General features: G+C 40.8%; 1 protein-coding gene and 1 pseudogene across 1 annotated transcript in view; one reads left to right on the top strand and one right to left on the bottom strand.

The window, feature by feature from the left end:
• Positions 1–865: 865 nt before the first annotated feature.
• On the bottom strand, positions 866–1,489 carry LOC138390263 (large ribosomal subunit protein uL11-like; annotated as a pseudogene).
• Positions 1,490–14,154: 12,665 nt separating this feature from the next.
• Positions 14,155–19,159, top strand: part of ZMYM6 (zinc finger MYM-type containing 6) — a 34,885-nt gene continuing 29,880 nt past the window's right edge. Inside the window, exons 1-2 of the mRNA XM_069477657.1 lie at positions 14,155–14,321; positions 15,150–15,316. Coding sequence (XP_069333758.1) covers positions 15,224–15,316 — 93 coding nt within the window. The 5' untranslated portion in view covers positions 14,155–14,321; positions 15,150–15,223. The remainder of the gene's footprint in view (positions 14,322–15,149; positions 15,317–19,159) is intronic.

Raw genomic sequence — 19,159 nt, 5'->3', positions numbered from 1 at the left:
GGGGACAGAGCAGGAGAGCACGTGAGGAGAAGAGGCTGCACAGACTGCGAGCTCCCTCTGTCTACCTCTGCCCTCTGACTCCATTCAGGTGTCTTCTTTCCTCTAGTAACTTTTCCTGGAGACCTCTCTTCCCCTGAGGCTAAGTTAATTACTCCCTTCTCTATTCTTGTTAATAGTTATTTTTCCATGTCTGCCTCCCTACTAGTGAGTCCACCTATATGTGTCCAGTGCCCAACAGCAGCTCTGGCTCAACATTACTCAATGACATGAGGCTCAGTGATCAAGAAAAGGAAAGCTGCAGTCTAGCGCTGAATTATGTAAGTAGGAGTGAGGGCAGGAAAGAGAGAAGGGAAGTATCGTGTTGTGGCTGGGCCAGGGTTTGTAATCAGAATCTCCTTGATGGCAGAGTTGTCCATTGTGGAAGGAGCTGCCAGGGAGGAGTTAACTCCCTATCTTGAAAAACGTGCAAATACAGACTGAAGACTTCTTTTGGAAGCTGAAGCAGGGAGTCAAGTACAACTCAGGCCTCAGATTATGTAACCCCCAAGGTGCCTTCCAACTCTGAAATCTAAGATTGTGGGAGAACACGCGGCTGGTCCCAGAGAGGCAGAGCGCTAAGGAAACTGTCCGTCTGTCTCGTGGTGGTCAAGGTTGCTTGGAGGACACTCAGGATAATGTCACAGCGTAATCAACCTCCACTCCTTCTATCCCTTCCTTATACATGCAAACACATGTTCACGGCAATTTAAATCACATAAAACTTACACAAATACCCGCATGTATATATTAATACATGTTGCAATGAATGGTGTTTTTGTTGTTGTTGCCAAGTAATCCTTTATCGAAATAGTTTCCTTTGTACTCCTTAGCTAGCTAGGCATTCCACTGCACCGCTCTTGATGTCATCTATGATGTCACGAGGGGGGCAGCAATCAACATTGTAGCCCACTGACTGGGCAGTTTCTAGGATCTCTTTAATGGTTCCAGAGAGTTCTCTGGTTAAAGACTGGTGCTGCCCCTTCAGCCAATGTTGACAGTCTCATCAAAAGTGATATTTCCACTGTGTTTAATGTTTTTCTGTTTCCTTTCTGCCTCCTGGAGGTCCCCTGAGGGCTTTAATGATCAGGGCAGAGGCAGAAGTTACCACCTCATTCTGGGCCTGTCTTTCCTGAAAGGTCAGTTTGCACTGTAACCCTTAGGCCCTGTGACCCATTGCCTTAGCGATGTCATCACTAGTCTTTTTGGGAGATAGACCCAGAGGGCCAATCTTGGGGGCCACGGCAGACATGGCACCGACTTTCCCATGGGTGCACCTTAGGTATGCGACTTTCATCTTACTGGGGTTAAATTTTGGCAGTATGGTGGAGGCAGCTGCTGTCAGATGCACCCGAAGATGGCATAGTGGAAGAAAGTTGCACCTTGGCCTCCTCTGAGCCAAAAATTGAAAGGCCTGAATATTTAACTTCATACAATCTTCACACACAAACATGTTAAGACCTATACTCATCACTAAACAAACACTCACTTGTTTAAATTTATACACACCCCCTCACCTTCATTAAAACTTCATCCATTGCCCCCAGGCCCAGTGAGCTATGGAGCTCCTTCCTCTTGGAATTGGCCAGGCAGCCTGAGAGGGGAGCCAGGGGAGAAGGCCTGCCCGTGATGGATGGGATTAATCTACTAACTGAAAAATGAAATAATTAAATTCCTAATCACTCCCTAAGCCAGCAAGGCTGATATAGCCAAGGGAGGGAGGGGGCTCTGAGGCCCAGACCAATAATCTAGAGATGGGGAGGGCCTTGGGAAGACAGGCACAGACAGAGCCCTTCAGACCAGAGAGGAACACCAGTAAGCAGACAGACAGACATGCTTCACCAGTGCCACAAGATCTTTCTTTCCAAGTGGAAATGGAGCAGCTTCAGAAAAAAACCCACCCCACCCCCTGCTAAAACTGGATGAGAGGAGGGTCTGGGCCCTCTTCTACCCTCCCAGAGCCCTTCCTGCTCCTCCATGGGATGCATCCTGGGAGTGTATGGGGATGGTGTCGACTTCATCAGGCTCAGGATCAACGTTCTTCCTGGGATCCTCAACTCCCAGTCATAACAGACACATTTTCTGGTTTGGGGCAGGATGGCAGGAAGTGACCTCTCCACACAGATCCTCTGGCTCCCCTCAGAAAATGAAAGGGTGAAAGGTATCGGGGCATAGAACTCGCTTCCTGGCTGGGCATAGTGGCTCACGCCTATAATCCCAGCACTTTGGGAGGCTGAGGTAGGAGGATTGCTTGAGCCCAGGTGTTCAAGACCAACCTGGGAGGCTGAGGTTTGAGCCAGGAGTTTGAGGTTGCAATGAGCAATGAAGATGCCACTGTACTCTAGCCCAGGCAACAGAGCAAGACCCTGTGTCAAGAGACAAAGCAAAATACAACAAACAAACAAAACCTACAAAGAGATGCCACTCTGAACCCACTAAGATAGCTATAATAAAAGAGGGAAATAATAACAAATGCTGGTAAGGAAGAAGAGAAAACTGAATTCTTATACACTGCTATAGAGGGAATGTAAAATTGTGCATCACTTTGAAAAACAGTCTGGCAGTTTCTCAAATAGTTAAACATAGAGTTACCATGTAACCCAGCAATGCCACTTGTAGGTGGCTCAGCTGCCATAGCGTATCGTTTTGTTCCACTTTCCCAGTGATTTCCTCAACTTTGTTCTAACGCTACTATTAAATTTCTAATGTCTGATACTGTATTTTTAATTTCCAAGACCTCTTTCTTATTCTCTTATCGCTCTACTTTTCATAGCATTTGTTCCTGTTTTATACATGTAAACATGAGAAATTAAAACATGTCCACACAAAAACTTGTACATGAATAGTCATAGCAACATTATTCATAATAGTCAAAAAGTGGAAACAACGCAAATGTCCGTCAATTGATGAATGGATAAATAAAATGTGGTATATCTATATAAGGGACAAATAAAATATGGCAATACATCCATATTATTTAGCAATAAAAAGAAATGAAGTGCTGATACATGCTACAGCATGGATGAACCTTGAAAGCATTATGCTAAATGAAAAGAGCTAGTCACAAGGGACCACATATTGTGTGATTCCGCTTGTACAAAATGTTCAGAATAGACAATTCTATAGAGACAGAAAGTAGATTGGTAGTTGCCTATGGATTGGTGGGAAATGGGAAGTAACTAATAATAGATATAGGGTTTCTTTTTGGGGCAATAACAATGTTCAAGTATTGATTGTGGCAATGGTTGCACAACTCTGAATATACAGAATCTACTGTATATTCACCACTTTAAGTGGGTGAATTTTATGCTATGTGAAGTGTATCTAAATAAAGCTGTTGTAAACTTATTTTTCAGGGAATAAATCCATTCTGTGAGAGCCATTTACAGGATCTGGTCAATTTCGAGGCAGGAACAGCCCCAGAGAGCCCTAGAAGAGGCCGTCCCAGAGACAGCCCCAGGAGATCCTTTCTGGCCAGCAGAGTTACAGAAAAGAGGTTCTATTCCTACAGGTCAGATAACAAGGGGAATCTCGTGGTTTCTGAGTCAGATAAGGATAACTTAATGGCTCAAAGGATCTCTGGGACCCCTAGGGAAAATTGTCTTCCTCTTCTTGTGACTATAGGGGGAGATAACCTTGACTTAATATTTTCTGCCAAAATATCAAAAAATAACACACTTCCACATACCTTACTGTGCCTGACTAGCCCACCAACTTTAAATATTTACTATACTAAGAGCTCCCTACCTCCTCTTCCTTTATGTCTTAACAACACACTTTAGCCAATCAAATAAAAACAAAATTGTGCAGTCAAAATCCCGGCCAATGGGAGAAGACACAGCCATAGGTCTACATTAGAAATAAAAAAGCCCCCTATAACACACACTAGTTAATTACTCTTACTACCACTAAATGCCCTTCTAATCAAAAATAAAAATTTTACCTTGCTGAGACAATTTACAATGCCTAACTATTTTCTTAACAACACCACGAGTCATTTCTAACACGACCAGGGAAGGAGATGCCAAAGTCAGAAAGGCAGCCGCAGGAAGAGTGCCTCCAGGCCTGAAGACAAGGGAAGAAATGAAAGAGATCTCACTTCTGAGGCCTGTGGAGCAAGCAGGGCGGAGCTGGAGGTGAGGGTGAGGATCTAGGCAAGAGTAGGCGGGGCGGAGAGGATGCAGGACTAGTGGGTGCGATGTGTGCAGAGCAGAGGGCCTGGGCCAGCTCTGGTCTCCCACCTATGGTCAAGGCTGAGGGACAGTAAGAGAGTGAGAGTATCTCGGTGGTCTCTGGGCATTAGAAGTTTCTGGATTAGACCCTGAACCAGTCCTGACCCCACAGCTTTAGGACATGACCAGAGTGTGTGCGGGGAGGAGCAGTGATTGGGCATCGTTCTCCCTGCTGGAGAGAGGTCAGGTCAGATGGTAGCTGCTGAGGTGTAGCCAGCGAGTTTTTCTCAGGTCCTGGACCAGCATGTGGTCAAGGCCTACGCAGGGCAGTAGGCCATGTAATTCCATGGATACATTCCTCCTCCTCCTCCTCATTCTGGGGTGAGGAAGGGGCTCCAGGTCAAATCTTTGAAGGTGGGAATAAGCCTAGAGTGGAGACATGCTGAGACTATTGACTGAATATTTTCCAATTAGGGCCCAAGTTCCCGAGATATTTCACATTTACTCTATTAACTCTTCTTGAGATACCTCTGGGTAGAGCCCTTGCATTGACCTGCTTTTCTGTTCTGACCCCAGCAGCCTGGTGTTGGGTTGGGGCTGGTTTTGCCACGATGCAAAGCTGGGCTCCTTTACCTTTATCTCCAGGCTCCTAGCTGGTCTTGCTATGGGTCACGTAACTTTCATGTTGGCACCATTGTCCCCTCAATTTTCCCTCAAGTCCATCCCCTCATCTGGTTGCCAGAAGACAATTTATCTTTCCAGTTTAAAATTTAGCATTCACAGAAGAGTGATTCCAAAGTTCATTTCCCCAAAAGTAGGGGTTCTGGAGGGCTAGTAATGTCCTATACCTTGGTCTGGTTATTAGTTAAAAGACATATTCACTTTGTAATAATTCATGGAGCTGTACGCTTACAATCTATATACTTTTCTGATGTCAATGGATCTGCCATACCAACACCCTGTGAACTTCCATGTGAGAGAGAAATACATTTCCATCTTGTTTAAGCCACATGTGCAGACTCAAGTGCTCCCAAATTACCGGAAAAGGGGCCGGGCGCGGTGGCTCACGCCTGTAATCCTAGCTCTCTGGGAGGCCGAGGTGGGCGGATCGTTTGAGCTCAGGAGTTCGAGACCAGCCTGAGCAAGAGCGAGACCCCATCTCTACTAAAAATAGAAAGAAATTATATGGACAGCTAAAAATATATATAGAAAAAATTAGCCGGGCATGGTGGTGCATGCCTGTAGTCCCAGCTACTCGGGAGGCTGAGACAGGAGGATCGCTTGAGCCCAGGAGTTTGAGGTTGCTGTGAGCTAGGCTGACGCCACGGCACTCACTCTAGCCTGGGCAATAGAGTGAGACTCTGTCTCAAAAAAAAAAAAAAAAAAAAAAAAAACCCAAATTACCGGAAAAGGGATACATAAAGTGCATATTAACAAAAACCTTGTCCCTAATTCTTACCAATATAAACAAAAACTTCACAAGAAAGTAGGAAACGTTTAAACTTAAATTCACATGTTCACAATCTCTTACTTAACAATCCTGAAATCCAAAAGGCTCCAAAAATGGAAAGTTTTCACAAATTGGTTGGTGACATAATATGACCTGACCTGAACTCTTTTAGTAGTAAAGACTGACCAGAACTGATGTGAGGCTATTTTTAGTTTTTATTTATTCTATTTAGGATAGTTTTGCTGAAAGAATAATAACACATTTGGTAATGAGGTGCTGCCAGATTAAGAAAAAGTTGCCGGAAGGTGATAGGCAACTCCCCAGAGCAGAGTGCAGGGTGTGTGAGTAGAAGGTGGGGAACATCCTAAATGAAACAGGGATAAAGAAAAAAGTCTTATATGATTCCAAGCATGAGAAAGAATATTTTACCTACAAAGAAAAGAGAATTAGATTAGCTTCGGACTTCTTTTCTACAATACTATGATTGAAACTAAAATCCAAGAATCTTATACATTGCTAAGACATCATTCTCCAGCAAATTGATTATTTTTGGAAATACTGCAGAAGATGTGGTGGAGATTCCTACCCTTCCATTAAAATTCAATCTTCCCCTTTTCTCTGGAATTATAATTGTAGGCTCTGAACATGACATTCTATTTCCCAGGCCCCAGAGCACTTACACGTGGCCACATGGACTAAGTTGTCTCTAATAGGATGTGATCAGAAGTGTTATGTGCCACATCTGAGCCCAGTGTGTGCCTCCTCCACACTCTCAGGAGGAAGTGCCTGTGACTCAGTTTCAGTGATGGAGAAACAGTATGGAGGAGCACTATGTCCATAAATGATTGTGAAGATAAACTTCAATTTTATTTGAGCCATTGCATGTGGGGGTTTCTTTGTTATAGAAATTTAGTCTTTTAACTAATACACAGGGACTCGGGGAGTGTATCAACCCTAACTTTATCTGAGAAAAACAACTGAAAGAATACTGTAACTAGATTTCAAGGTAGGGAAAATGAAAGGGAAAGAGTGATTATAATAAATCTGTACTCTGTATAGTTAAATCTAAATAGAACACAACATTGCAACTGGGAATTCGTCATAGACGAGAAAGAAAGGATTCTTGAAACAGAATATGCAAACTGACAGGAGATTCCTAATAACATCAGACTAAAAGCTGCAAACTATTTTGGTGTGCCAGTTATTTCTTGTTACATAGCAAACCACCCCAAAACGTAGTGGCTTAAAACAACAATTTGCTATTTCTCATGATTCTGTGATTGGCTAGGCTCAGCAGGAGTTCTTCTGTTCACATGACGTTGACTGTGGTCATTTCTGTGGCTGCATTCAACTAGATGCTTGGCTGGAACATCCAAGATGGCTTCACTCACATGCCTCGGACCTTGGCAGGAAAGTTCTGAGACTTCTCTCTCTCCACGTGCTCTCTCCAGCAGAGTGGCTAGACCTATACATATGGTGGCTTCAAGAGAGCAAAGGCAGAAGTTGCTAGTTCTCTTAAAGCCTATGCCTATAACTGTCACAGTGTCATTTCTCCTGCAATTTATTGGTCAAAACAAGTCACAGTCCAGCACAGATTCAAGTGGAGGTGAAACTGATTTCATCTCTTGATGGGAGAAGCATCATGCACATACCAATATGGGAGAATTATTGGCAGCATCTTTGGAAACTATCTTCCATAGTTCACCTTCTGGCCATAACAATTCATATCCCCTCCAATCAAAAAACACTTATCCCCTCCACCAGAAGTCTCAAACAATTATGGCATTGGCTCAAAGTCCAGGATCTCAGTATCTAATTCAGGGCCATGAAAAAGAAACTTCTCTGGTGTAGTTCATTGGGCACAGCTGCTCAGGTGCAACTTCTTCAACCCAGAGACCTGTGACCTAAACAGACAAGTTATCTGCTCCCCTCCCTCCTTGCTCCCCACCCCTATACCCCAATACACCTTATAATATAGAGACATAATGAAGCCACTGAATGCTCCTGTTCAAAAAGGAGAATACAAAGCACATTGGCAGTCGTTGATTCATAGTAATTCTGAAATCTACCTGGGCAGCTATGGTTCAGGCTCTCCTTCTCTAAGGATAAGGAATGCTCTTTGATTGTTTTGTTTTCCAGGAATGGTTTCATAATCCATTTTTTCAGAGACTTTTGCTTCTGCCCTCTGGACTCTCGGCTTTACTTCCTGAGAAATGCTTTTCCATAGGAAATGGTCCATATTTGCAGCTGAGTTGCTTTTTCAGCTTCTTTCTGCCCATAAAAAGTTGGGGGGCCAGAGATCTTTTTCATTTCAAACTGTTTTTGCCCTATATCATCTATGGTTTTATTTGGCCAATATACTTCTCTTAAAAACTTTGTGGGTGTTTTATGAATCTTACTGGGATTTACTCCCTGCTCCCGAAACCACAATCACACTTGTTTCTGAGAGAGAAGCATCTCTACTTTGGATATGTCAGATTGCTGTGGCACAATGCCCTTACATTTCTCAGAGGCCCTTTTGTCTAGGTGAGATGGTTTATGAGGCACTGCTCAACTCCTTATGAGGTCTTACAGCTGCTGATTTGATCTTGACCTTGAGGCCACATTTTTACCTACAATGTACTAAATTTGATCTTTGTTCTGAAGCCATTTCTTATTTTGATGATCTTTTGCAAGCTGGAGAGACTGTCCCGGGCCCTTTATATTTTGTCTAGCTTCTGCTTAAAAACTGGATAGTTTCTTCCTTAGCTTATTTGTCTTTTGTAATACCATATCACAGATTGTTCAAAGAAATCAATAAACACTTTTAATATTTTGCATGGAAGCCAGATCTACAAGGTCATGAGGTATGTTTTCTAGCTTCTAAATTATCACAAGTGTCAGTGCTGCCAAACATTTTGCTATTGTATAATACAGGTTAGTCTTTCTTCAGGCTCCAATAACAATTTCCTCACTGCCCTTCTAGCCTCCACTAAGTCTCCTTGCTGTCCTTCCCGAATCTGCATGCTGCCTGGTCCCAAGGTCAATGCCAGATGTTTTACATTTTAGTTATGGCAGTACCCCATTTGTAGATATCAGCTCTGTAACAGTTATCTATTGCTACATAACAAAGTACCCCTTGTTATGTAGCAATAGGTGCTACAATCATCTAGTAACCTGGGGGATCTAAGATGGTTTCACTCACATGTATGGGGACTTGGTCCTGGCCATGGGGCCACTTTCTACATGTGATTACTCATCAATTAGTACTTTAATCCATCTAACCTGGATATGGTAGTGGAAGTGTTCCAAGATAGTGAAATTAGAAGATGCAAGGACTATTGAGGCCTATGCTTAGGAATTCATATGGTATCACTTCTGTAACATTCTGTTGGTCAAAATAATTCACAGGGCCAATCCAGAAATAAGAGGTAGGGAAATAGACTCTGTATTAGTCAGGGTTCTCTAGAGAAACAGAACCAATATGATGTGAAGATGATTTATTATGAGGAATTGGCTTCCATGATTATGGAGGCTGAGAAGTCCCACAATCTGCCATCTGCAAGTTGGAGACCCAGGAAAGCCAGTGGTGTAATTCAGTCTGAGTCCAAAGGCCTGAGTATCAGGGGAGCTGATGGTATAAATCCTAGTCCAAGGGCAGGAGAAAATGAGATGAGATGTTCCAGCTCAAGCAGTGAGGCAGGAAAAAAAAAAAAGGGAGAGGACAAATTCCTCCTTCCTCCACCTTTTGTTCTGTTCAGGCCCTCAACGGATTGGATGATGCCCTTCCACATCCACATATGGGAGGGCAATCTACTCTACTGAGTCCAAGGATTCAAGCTGACATATGAAATTAACTGTCACAGACTCTCCCTCTTGTTAGGAGAAGTTGCAAAGAATTTATGGCCATGTTTGACCTCCCACAGGTAACTGCAAAAATCCTAAATTAAATATAACATTTAATAATTAATTAATGAAAGCAACATAGCAAGAACAAGATACAGATACCCAATATTACCATTTCCATTCAAGACATTACTAGAAGTAGACAAGAAAAAGACATAAAAGTTATATGATTGGAAAAAAAGAAATAAAATTGTCATCATTCTCTACATAGTTGAAAACTTAGAAAATCCAAAAAAATGGCCAAAATATTAGAATTAATAAGTAAATTTAGCAAGGGTGCTAGCTTCAAGACCAACATACAAAATAAATTGTATTTCTATATGCTGGAAACAATTAGAAAATAAAATTTTACCATTTAAAATAACCTAAAATATCAAATGCCTAGAATAAATCTAACAAAGATGTGTGCAATCTCTATACTTAAAATTATTAAACCTTATTAAGAGAAATTACAGACACCCAAATAAATGGAGAGATACATCATTTTCATGGATTGGAAGATTCAACCCTATATGATACTATTATTAGTTTTCCAAGGCTGCTATAACAAACTACCACAAACTAGTTGGCTTAAAACAACATAATTTATTATTTCACAGTTCTTGAGTTTAGAAGTCCAAAATTAAAGATCAGTAGGGTCATGCTTTCTGTGAAACTTGTATGGGAGAATCGTTTCTTGCCTCTTCTAGCTTTTGGAGTTTATTGACAATCCTTAGCATTCCTTGGTTTGCAACTGTAGTACTTCAGTCTCTGCTTCCATTGTCTCATGATGCTTTCCTCCTGTGTGTGTATCTCTATGTCTTTTTTCCTCTTATAAGAACACCAGTCATATTGGATTAAGGGCCCACCTTACTCCAGTATGGCCTCATCTTGACTTTATATCTACAATAACCCTGTATCCAAATAAGGTCACATTCTGAGGGGTAGAATTTACAAATATCTTTTGTAGGGGATGCAATTCAACACAATGAATAACAAATGCCAATTCTCCAAAACAGGTATACTACTTGTATGCAGTACTAAACAAAATCCCAACTGATCCCAAAATTTATAAGGAAAGTTTTGTCATAACTGATGAGCTGATTCATAAATTTACATGAAGATGTAAAGGACCAAAGAAAGCCAAGACAATCTTGAAGGACATAATGGGAGGGAGGACTTTTTCTATAAGGTATCAACATTTATTATAAAGCAGTTACAGAAATGAAGACAGTATGGTATTTCTATAAACAGAGACAAAAGGAATAGACTACCTAGTCCTGAGACAAACCCACACATATATAGACAATTTATCTATGACAAAGGTGTCAATGCAGAGCAGGGCTTTCAAAAATAGTACCTAATCAATTTAATATTCACATGGAAAAGATGAAATCTGACTTATCTCACACCACACATAAAATCCAACTTCTCGTGGATTATAGGTCTAAATGTGAAAGACAAAGTAATAGCACTTCCAGAAATTTCCTATCTTTGGTAGGAAAATATATATATTTTTAGGAAAATATTTCTTAATGGACCCAAGAAGCACTAAGCATAAAGGTCTTTTATATTCATCAAAAGACACCAACAATAGAATGAAAAGACAATCTACCAAATGGGAGAAGGTATTTTCAATATGTACAGTCGTACCCCCCTTATGAACAGGGGATGTGTTCCAAGATGTTCCATAGATATCTGAAATTGCAGGTAGTAATCAACCCTATATATGCTATGTTTCTTCCTGTACATACAAACCTAAGATAAAGTTTAATTTATAAATTAGGCACAGTAAGAGATTAACAACAATAACTAATAATAGAACAATTATAATAATATACTTTGATAAAAGTTGTTTAAAACTTACCCTGTTTGTTACTGGAATTTTTCATGTAATACTTTCAGATGGTGGTTGACTGCAAGTAATTGAAACAGCAGAAAGTGAAACCGTAGACAAGGAGGGGACTACTGTATACTCAAAGAGGACTTGTCTTAGTCTATTCCTCCTTGCTATAAGAAAGTACCACAGACTAGGTAATTTATAAATAATAGAAATTTTCTCATGGTTCTGGAGGCTGGGAAGTCCAAGATCAAGGCACAAGCAGATTTGACGTCTTGTAAGGGCTTACGCTCTGATTCCAAGATGGAACCTTGTTGCTGTCCTCTGGAGAGGACAAACACTGTGTAATCATATGGTGAAGGGTTAAAAGGGCAAAAGGGGTGAACCCATATGAAGCCTATTTTATAAGACCATTAATCCCATTCATGAGTGATATGGTTTGGATGTTTGGCCCCTCCAAATCTCATGTTGAAATTTGATCCCCAGTGTTGGATGTAGGGCCTGGTGGGAGGTGTTTGGGTCATGGGGGCAGATCCCTCATAAGTGGCTTGATGCCCTCCCTATAATAATGAGTGAGTTCTCACTTTATTAGTTCCTGTGAGAGCTGGGTATTTAAAGGAGACTGGCACCTCTCTCTTGCTCCTCTCTCTCTCTTGCTTCTTTTCTCACTGTGTGATGTGCCTGTTCTCTCTTTACCTTCCACCTTGATTGGAAGGTTCCTGAAGCTCCCACCAGAAGCAGATGCTGGTGCCATGCTTCTTGTATAGCCTGCAGAACCATGAGCCAAATAAACCTCTTTTCTTTATAAATTACCCAGTCTCAGGTATTCCTTTATAGCAACACAAAATGGACCAACACAATGAGTGTGGAGTCCTCATGACCTAATCATCTCCTAAAGGCCTCACTTCTCATCTTTGGGTTTAAGTTCCAACATATGAATTTTGAAGGGACACATACAAACCACAACATGACTCACATCTAGAATATATACCATAAAAAATGACAGACAATCCAATACAAAAATGAGTAAGAGACTTGAACAGGCACTTTAAAGAGAGGATATCCAGATATCAAAAAATATGAAAATGGGTTTAACCTTATTAGTAACCTGGTAAATGCAAATTTATACCACAGTGAGATACCACTATACCCCCACTAGAATGATTATAATTAAAAAGATGTATGGTAGTAATTATTGGCAAGTACGTTGAGCAACTGAAATAGTCATATTTGGCTGGTGGGGAGTGTAAGCCGAAACAACTACATTCTAAAATTTTTTGACATTTTCTACCTAAGTTTCACATATACCTAACAAACTAATTCACTTGTGGATATAGACCCAACAGAAAAGTGTGCATATGTGCCACTGTTAAATAAAAATTATAGGAGGCTGTTGCTTTGGACTAATTTCTGTGCTAGGTCCCAATACACCAGACTAAAAATCAAAATGGAGTCACTCATGCTGAGGTTCCACATCACATAACTGAAACTAAATTGTTATCTGACTCCCTAGAAATCACAGGGGCTGGGAGGAGAGAGAGAGTGAGAGAGATAGATAATAACAGCCTGATTTCCCAAACAAGCCAGTTTTAATCAGCATGATAATGAAGTTCCCCCTGCTTTAATCCTTATCAAAAAAGTAAAATGAAGTAACCTATGTTAACCAACCAGTTATTTCTCTATTGTTCTGTTTCCCTGTTCCTGCTTTACAAGGAAAATAACTTTGAGATGACCAATCTGTTTTTTATTCTTTGTTTCTGTTTCTTTAGCCCTTCTTTGCCTATAAAACCTACTTCCTCTGCTCAGCTCATTGTAAATACTTATTTATATTTTATGGAATGAAGTGGTGTCTGATTCTAGAATCATAAATAAAGACAATGAGATCTTTAAACTAAATTTGCTGTAATTTTGTCCTTTAATACCACAAAAGACAAGAATGTCCACAGCTGTATTACCCCTAATAGCCCAGAATTGGAAACAGCTCAAATGTTCACCAGTAGTAGATGATTATATTGTAGCATATTTGTACAAAGGAATACTATACAGCAGTTAAAATGAATAAAAGACCACACAAAACATTAATATATCTCTGAAACAATGTTGAATTAAAAAAAAAAACACCTAAGTCTTGATTTTTGTCAAGTTAATTAATCTCTTCATTAACATCTCAAAGATAAAAATATATACCTCTTAGGGTTGTGGTGAGGATTAAGTGGGATGATACATGTCAAGTATTTAGCAAGCACTTGGCTTAATAAATATCAGATATTATTTATTACCATGTTCTCTCACCAGGCCACCTTTCTGGAAATGGGCATTAAAGAATGATGCAGCCTACCTACAACGCCTTCCATCGCCCCTGATGTTCTTCCCTAAACCCCATCTTTCCTCCACCTTTTCACAACTGACCCTGGGTCTCTTTAAGAAGTCAACCATAACTGAGGTAAGAGGAATGCTGGGAAGGGCCACACAGCTCGGGTCTGGGGCATGACGGGAAAGGTGGGCGGAGACTAGGGCTGCGCACGCGCGGTTGGTCTGGTGTTGCGTTGCAATGGATCAGGCGGAATTCCAGTAAGAGGAAATAATCCGCGTCCAGGCGCGGGGGACTTGGAACCTATTGCCGGTTTCCCGCCTGGTGCATCTCTCGGGAGCTAGGAGGTGACAGAAGGTGGGTGCGGCCGCGGTGGCACCGGAGGGGGGGGCGGGGCGGGGCGGGGGCCGCGCCACGTGACGAGGCGGCGCGGGCGGGGCGACGTCAGGCGGGCTGTGGGGCTGTGCTGCAGCTTTCGCCTCAGGGACGCGGTGACAGGCACTTGCGGATCCCGTGCTCTCCCACGGAGATTGCGTTGCCTTGTTCGTCCTCAGTGACGGGCGTGGGAATTCTTGGTGGGAAGGAGAATTTCGGAACGCATGCGATACTCAGAGGAGAGATGCGCGTCCATAGATTGTTGTGACTGTGGCAAGTGGTCAAAAGTTCTCATGTTTTTTCAGAACTGGCTTTTAAACCAGCTGTCCATTTCCGTGCCTGGCTTGACTGTTTGGTTAAAGACAACTTTGGGGAGGCTTTTGTTTTTTTGTTTTTAAATTTCAGGTTTAATTCCTTCTGATTAGTACGTTTACTTTTAGGGGAAGGGAATCTACTGAGTGGCCAGTAGAGTTTCTTGTTTACAGGAAGGCGATTGTGAAGCTGGGCTCAGAGAGGCCTAACCCCCATGGAGACCCTGAAAGTTGCAGGTGACCCACTTTAAGAAAGGGCATACCTGTTGTTCACTTGCGATGGATGGCGTCTTGATTTCTTATCCAGTCTGAGGCCAAGAAATTGGGTCCTTAGCGAGGTCTCCCGTGAGGGCTGAATTAAGAGATAAGGGCAGGGAGGTGGTTGTGTCCCGCTTTGAGAAATAATAGGTGACTTGGGCCTGCAAATACTAATTCTCATGGAGTCAGAAACTGTTTCTTGAGTCCATTCTTCTCAGAGCTTGGCAACTTCCTCCCATGTCTTGATCTACTAGTCTCATTCCCCTCAACTGCATTCAACATATTTAAAAGACCAGAGTGCTTGTCTTTAAAGATACTAGAGAAGTGGGAGCTATTGCTGGAAGACTGTTTTCTTATGTGAAGGTGGCTACTAAAGGAGTGGAATGCAGGTAGAGAGAAAAAAAGCCAGAAGAGTTGTTTTTCAAATGCTGAGCCCTGAAGCCTTCTGCTCAACACAAAGCTTTTAATATAGACAAACATGAAGAAGAAAAAAGAATAAACCTGAATACCAATCCTTTATGTTGTGTTTTAGGTGTCCAGTGACCCATTATCCAGAAGAAATCTATTAGTTTTAGCCTGGGGACCTCCTTGACATAAAAAATTAGAATGAAGGAACCTTTGGATGGTGAATGTGGCAAAGCAATGGCACCACAGCAGGAGCTTCTGGACAAAATTAAAGAGGAACCTGACAATGCTCAAGTAAGCATTTCAACTTGATCTAAGAAAATGTTTTAATTCCTTTTCGGTCTGGTGAATTGAAAATTTTAATTAGGCAGTTTCTGGTTTATAAGTTAAAACAACGCAAACTGACTTTATTTCCCCATTCAATAGGTAAATCAGGTTTTTAGCTGTTTGAATGAAAGGTCTTGGTAACTCTGTGATATTTCTTTTTGTAAAAGGAAAGTAATGTGTGTTGTCATTTTTCCATACTTGGTACTTTTAAAACAAATTCTCTTGTATCTGATAGTAGTTTCCTTTAAGTTAAGTATTATGGTCAACTCTGTGCCAGGCTCTGGGGATCCAGGAGTGAGCAAATTCAGCTTAGTCACTTTCCTTATAGAGATTATCGCTTAGTAGAGAGGAGAGAGATTGCACAAGTAATTGATCAAATAATATATATAATTACAAACTATGATAAGTGCTCTGGAATTACGAACTATGATAAGTGCTCTTAGATGGGAAATCTGACCTAGGTTTGGTTAGCAGCTAGGGGTTGTGAATGGCCAGGAAAGGCCTCTCTGAGGGAAGGATTTGTAAGCTGAATTATGACGAATGAATTGATCAGGCAAAGGTCATGGGGGAGAGTGTTCTAGACAGCAGGAATCGTGAATAGGAAAGCCCTGAGTTGGAAAGATGCATGGGTCTTTTGAAGAATTGCAGGACTGGTGGGCCTGGAGCACCGGGCCTGGAGAAAAGGTATGAAAATGGTAATGATGATAATGATCGTAACAACAACAATAATAATAGATGATATTCATATAGGAACATGTAGTTTATATCAAAATAATATGTGACATTAATATTAACTTATTAATATTTATATGTGCTTAAGAGTATGTCAAGCATCATTCTCAAAACCATGCTATTAGATAACTGCACTCATGTTTATTGTAGCACTATTCGCAATAGCAAAGATATGGAATCAGCCTAAGTGTTCATCAGTGGGGGATTGGATACAGAAAATGTGGCATATATACATGATGGAATACTATTCAGCCATAAAAAAGAATGAAATCATGTCTTTTGCAGCACCATGGATGGAACTGGAGGCCATTATCTTAAGTGAAACAACTCAGACGCAGAAAGACAGAAACTGCATGCTCTCACATCTGAGTGGGAGCTAAATAATGTGTACACATGGAAACAGTGTGGAATGATGGACAATGGAAACTCAGGGTGGTGGTGAGGGGGTGGATGATGGGAGGTTGCTTGGTGGGTACAATGTGCATTTTTTTCAGTGATGTATGCACTGAAGGCCCTGACTTCACTACAGTGCAATGCATCAGTGTAGCAAAATTGCACTTGTATCCCATGAATCTATGCATATAAAAAATAAATGGAAAAAAACCCATATCATTATTCCCATTTTATAGATGAGGAAACCGAAGCACAAAAAAGTCAAACAGTTTACCACAGATCATGGTTAGTAAATGACAAAGTCTGGATTCAATATAGGTGGTCAGACTTCAGAGCCCGTGCTCTCCTGTTACTGTGATAGGCTCTGTACATAGTTTGAAGCCAGATCATGCAGAACCTAGTAGGCCTTGTTATGAATTTTGGTCTTTATCCTAAAATCAATGGGGAGCCATTGTAGAGTTTTAAGTGAGAAAGTAAGATGAAACAGATTTGTGTTTGGAAAGATCATTCTGGCTACTCCTTAGGGACCCAGATTAGGAAGTGCAAAAATCAGTGTGGAGAGACAAGTTAGTTTTTTTGGCAAAAACATTTTTTTCTTCTTGAACAATTCTTTTGCTTTATACTCTATAGTTATTGACTTTATTGTATAAGCAGAGCGATAATATTTTAAAATAATAGCTATTAATATAATAAATAGAAAGATAAAAATAATTAAAATATTTTATTTTTCATGCTATCTCACAGGCAGTATCATTCCAGCACAGGGATGTCAGATAGTTTTTGTTTCACTCATGAACTCCATGCCTTCGTAGAGTGCTGGGCTGAGAAGAGTTCTGAGGTAGTGTCTATAAGATGTGGGAAAGGGGGCACATGTCAGGGTGTCATCTGTGACACTTATTTTCCCCCCAGCTGGTAAATTCTTCCTCTTTCTCTGCCGAAAGTGTCCATTTGTTTGCCGGGTTCTGTGGATTCTACCTTTTAAATGTTTTTTGAATCTGTCCCTTTATTTTTTTTTTCCTATTTCATTATTCCTCATCTGGACTTTTTTTATAATACTTCCCTACTCATTCTTCCTTCAGTCACATACCCTATCAAAACACTGTGCAGTGATGCCATTGTACTCTATAGATCTGATGATATTACTCCTCTTAAAGACCATGTCTCCTCTTGTTTGATAGAGCATACATTTTTTAGTGTGACATCCATCTCTCATGTTTAGGCCTTTGTTTCCCTCTTCAGTGTCATCACTCATTCTTTCTGCCTTTTGTAATCTCTGCTCCTGCAAACTATTTGCAGTTCACTCAAAGTTATCTTCTGTTCAATTTTATTTCCTTGCCTTTGCACATGCCATTTCTGCTGCCTGTGGCAGAAGAAATAAACTAAATAGGCTGGCAAAATTTTTCTCCTCTTTTAAGATAGAGTTTGACTGGCACTCAGAGGTAGAATTAGCCATTCTTTTTTTTTTCCTATTATATAGTGCATTCACTTTTATTACAGCATCTACAGGTCAATGAAGTTTGTTTTCATACTGGTCATACTAATGCTGCATATCACTCCCCCCCGACCATTCATACACTAGACTGCAGTTTCTTTAAAGGCAGAGATTATTGGTCTTCTTTGACGTGAATCCCTAATTCCTGCTGAAATGACTGGCACAAAGTACATGTTCAATAATTGGAATAAAAGAGCCTCTGTTTCATGTTTAAGGAAACTGAGCTGGAAGGGATAAGTGACTTTACCGGCGTCCCATGATAAAACTGTGGTACAGACCAATTTGTTTTTATTCCAGATCCAGTATTTCTTCCATTATACCTTGCCAGAAATATATAAACTTTATAAATATTATTAATTTTTCTTTCTGAATATAAAAATTATGATACTGAGAATCTCCCTAATAGCTTAGATTGTAAATTTATGTGGATAGGGACCTCCTCAGTTCTCTTTGGTTTATATTAATGCTTTCAGGTGAATATGCTGTATTTTTTCATGATTGAGGATATGGACTATGATAGAAAGGCCAATTGAACAAATCATGTGTGCTATTTTCCATCTTGCATTGATGAATCTCATTTGAATATTGGCAAATAGACAAGAAAAAAATGTTTAATATTTTCTGGTATATAAGAGTCTACTCTAGGTATTAAAGTTATAGTTGAGGCCGGGCGTGGTGGCTCACGGCTGTAATCCTAGCACTCTGGGAGGCCGAGGCGGGAGGATCGCTCATGGTCAGGAGTTTGAGACCAGCCTGAGCAAGAGCCAGACCCTGTCTCTCTACTAAAAATAGAAAGAAATTATCTGGCCAACTAAAAATATATATAGAAAAAATTAGCCGGGCATGGTGGTGCATGCCTGTAGTCCCAGGTACTTGGGAGGCTGAGGCAGTAGAATTGCTTGAATCCAGGAGTTTGAGGTTGCTGTGAGCTAGGTTGATGCCACAGCACTCTAGCCTGGGCAACAGAGCGAGACTCTGTCTCAAAAAAAAAAATAAATAAATAAAGTCGAGCTCCCATTCATTCATTCAGTGAGTTTTTATTCCTGTTTAATATAATCCATAACACTTGGACACTGTTTTATGTTTAAGCAGTTTACATTTGATGCTCACAACCCTAAGTACTCTTTCTCTCCCCACCTTACATATGAGGAAGCAGAGACATAAATAATAACTTGTTAAAGGCCACACAGCTA

Source organism: Eulemur rufifrons, chromosome 8 (genome assembly GCF_041146395.1).
Source record: "Eulemur rufifrons isolate Redbay chromosome 8, OSU_ERuf_1, whole genome shotgun sequence".
Taxonomy (NCBI): Eukaryota; Metazoa; Chordata; class Mammalia; order Primates; family Lemuridae; genus Eulemur; species Eulemur rufifrons.
This window is presented reverse-complemented; position numbering and strand designations above follow the sequence as displayed.